Genomic DNA, 2,956 nt, shown 5'->3' on the forward strand with positions numbered 1-2,956 from the left:
CAAGAAGCAGACCATACCTCACAGGTGGTCTCGAGACCCTCTCGGATCTTCTAGGAGCTTGTATCTCCTCACTTGGCTCCTCGGGTGTGGGTTCTACAACTGTGGGTGTCTCTCGAACCTCTTCGAGTTCTATCATCTCGCCCTTTCTATCCAATAGAAATTCCTTTTCCAAAAAGGTTGCATTCCTAGAAACAAACACTTTTGTTTCTTTGGGATGATAGAAATAATATCCAGCTGAATTCTTTGGATATCCCACAAAGTAACATAAAATGGATCGACTGTCCAATTTATCTCCCACTGCCTGCTTCACATAAGCAGGGCACTCCCATATTCTAAAATAAGAATATTTAGGTGGCTTACCCATCCATATCTCATATGGTGTCTTATCAACTGCTTTTGTATGGACATTGTTCAACAACAGTGCCGCTGTCTCAAGCGCATATCCCCAAAAGGATGGCGGCAACTCCGTGAACCCCATCATAGACCGAACCATGTCCATCAAAGTCCGGTTACGACGCTCCGAAACACCATTCAACTGCGGTGTAGCGGGCGGAGTCCACTGCGAGAGAATCTCATTCTCTCTAAGATACTCTTGGAACTCGGCACTCAAGTACTCACCACCTCGATCCGATCGAAGTGTCTTGATGCTTCGTCCCAATTGTTTCTCTACTTCACTTCTGAATTCTTTGAACCTTTCAAAGGCTTCAGACTTGTATTTCATCAAATACACATACCCATACCTCGAAAAGTCATCGGTAAAGGTGATGAAGTAGGAATGTCCATGCTTAGTGGTGATGCTAAGTGGACCGCACACATCGGTATGGATCAAATCCAATAACCCTTTGGCTCGCTTCGCATGGCCCTTAAAGGGAATTTTGGTCATCTTTCCTTTTAGACAGGATTCACAAGTCGTGAGAGCATTAATATCGGACATATCAAACATGCCAACTCCCACTAGCTTGTTCATCCTTCTTAGGGAAATATGACCTAATCGAGCATGCCATAATTGTGCCGAATTAAGAGTATCTTGTTTGCGCTTATTTGTTGTTGTTATCGTTTGGACATTGTTAAGTGGAATATCTTTTAATTTTAAGGTGTAGAGATTGTTTTCAAGTTCACCGGTACCAACTAAACATTCATTCTTGTAAATATTGCAAACACCTTTGTCAAATAAACAAGAAAATCCATCAATATCAAGCATAGGAATGGAAATAATGTTTTTAATCAAGTCTGGTACAAATAAAACATCTCTTAAAACCAACTTAAAATCATTGTTCAAAAGCAAGTAAACATCTCCTACGGTCTTGGCAGCAACCCTTGTTTCATTGCCCATCCTCAAGAAGGTCTCACCCTCTCGGAGCCTTCTACTTCTTCCCATCGCCTGCAAATTATTACAGAGATGTGAGCCACAGCCGGTATCCAATACCCAAGAAGTAGAGTTAATTGAGATATTTACTTCAATAAAGAACATACCTTTGCCAGAACCCTTCTGCGCAAGATATTCCCTGCAGTTACGCCTCCAATGTCCAGGCTTCTTGCAGTGATGACAGACGTCAACTGTCTTCTCAGCCTTGGCTGGCGCGGCTGCCACTATGGGACTCGGAGTCTGCCTCTTCAAGGGCTCGCTCTTCTTGGGGCGCTGGAAAGAACGCTTCTTTCCCTTCCCAGGTGGACCGGTCTTCGTGCCAGATGAAGAGCCCACATAAAGAACCGACTTCTCCTTTTTGATTGTGGACTCAAAGGTCACAAGCATGTTCACCAACTCTTCAAGGCTGGGATCGAGCTTGTTCATATTGAAGTTCACAACGAAAGGATCGAAAGAGCTAGGCAGCGACAGCAGCAACACATCAGTGTTCAACTCCGAAGGCAACACCAAATACATGCCTACGAGCTTGTCCACGAGCCCAATCAACTTTAGGCCATGCTCATGGACCGAAGTCCCATCTCGCATGCGTAAAGTGATGAGCTCTTTTACTGTGGCATGCCTCAAAGGCCGAGTTTGCTCACCGAAGAGCTCCTTGAGGTGCATATGAATGTCAGCAGCATTCTTAGCATCCTCGAATCGCCTTTGCAGCTCATCGTTCATCGAAGCCTGCATGTAACACCTCGCCTTCAAGTCATGGTCGCATCCTTGTAGGTCTGCAATTCCTCAGGAGTGCAGCTGGTCGGAGCCTCAGCAGGGGGCGACTCAGTCAGTGTGTATGCAATTTTCTCCGAGTTTAGGACAATCTTTAGATTTCTTAGCCAAGTGATATAGTTAGGTCCGGTTAGAACGTGTTTTTCGAGAATAACGGAAAACGGGTTGCGAATTGATGACATTGTCAAAGATTTGTACTGAAAAGTAAAACAGATAAATGTTAATGACTATTTTAAAATATTTAATAAGATATAAAGTTTGGACTTTTACTTTATAAATTATCGCTCCCACTGTTTTGACATTTTCACTTCCCTCTAGTGAAAACGGGAAACTCCTTTCCTCAGTAGGTACGTAAGATCCAATTAGCGAATTATGATCCCGATTATACAGCCAATCACAATTCCTAAAAGATAGTTTCCCAATTGCATCACAATGCAACCCTTAACGTAAACTTTTGTCTCACGTTTGATTAGGACCCATTATAGACGTCGTTCATCTTCACGTGTCAAGCCTTACCCATCGATGTTGAACCTTAATGGACGGTCGCCATGAGTTCCCTCAATTATCTGAGCCGAAGTCATGGGAGTTCCACGTAGTTCACATCACTATGTCAATGGATGTCACAGCTTTCCGGCACCCAGGGCCCCCTCAAAAATATGAGCCGAGCCCCGAGTACGGGTAGCATTCATCATGCACCCATTGTCGATGGAAGACAAGGAAATTATAACCAAATTTATAATTCTCCTTTTCGGACTTGATATTAATTTTGAATCTTATTCAAAATGAGGGTTTTTTAATTTTGAAAGGTCTCATCATTAA

The 2,956-nt window shown here is 43.3% G+C and overlaps 1 protein-coding gene across 1 annotated transcript; it reads right to left on the reverse strand.

Moving 5' to 3' along the window:
* Positions 1–1,305: 1,305 nt before the first annotated feature.
* On the reverse strand, positions 1,306–1,923 carry LOC140833276 (uncharacterized). Its single transcript, XM_073197658.1, has 2 exons — positions 1,474–1,923; positions 1,306–1,381 (listed from the first exon to the last, which is right to left on the reverse strand). Exons 1-2 carry the CDS (start codon positions 1,880–1,882, stop codon positions 1,365–1,367), a joined length of 426 nt encoding a protein of 141 aa, XP_073053759.1. The 5' UTR covers positions 1,883–1,923; the 3' UTR covers positions 1,306–1,364.
* Positions 1,924–2,956: the final 1,033 nt, after the last annotated feature.

This window comes from Primulina eburnea, chromosome 6, assembly GCF_022965805.1.
Source record: "Primulina eburnea isolate SZY01 chromosome 6, ASM2296580v1, whole genome shotgun sequence".
Taxonomy (NCBI): Eukaryota; Viridiplantae; Streptophyta; class Magnoliopsida; order Lamiales; family Gesneriaceae; genus Primulina; species Primulina eburnea.

Bases quoted from the DNA above. Each gene is read 5' to 3' on its own strand.
- LOC140833276 (XM_073197658.1), bottom strand. From the start codon at position 1,882: ATGTATTTGGTGTTGCCTTCGGAGTTGAACACTGATGTGTTGCTGCTG.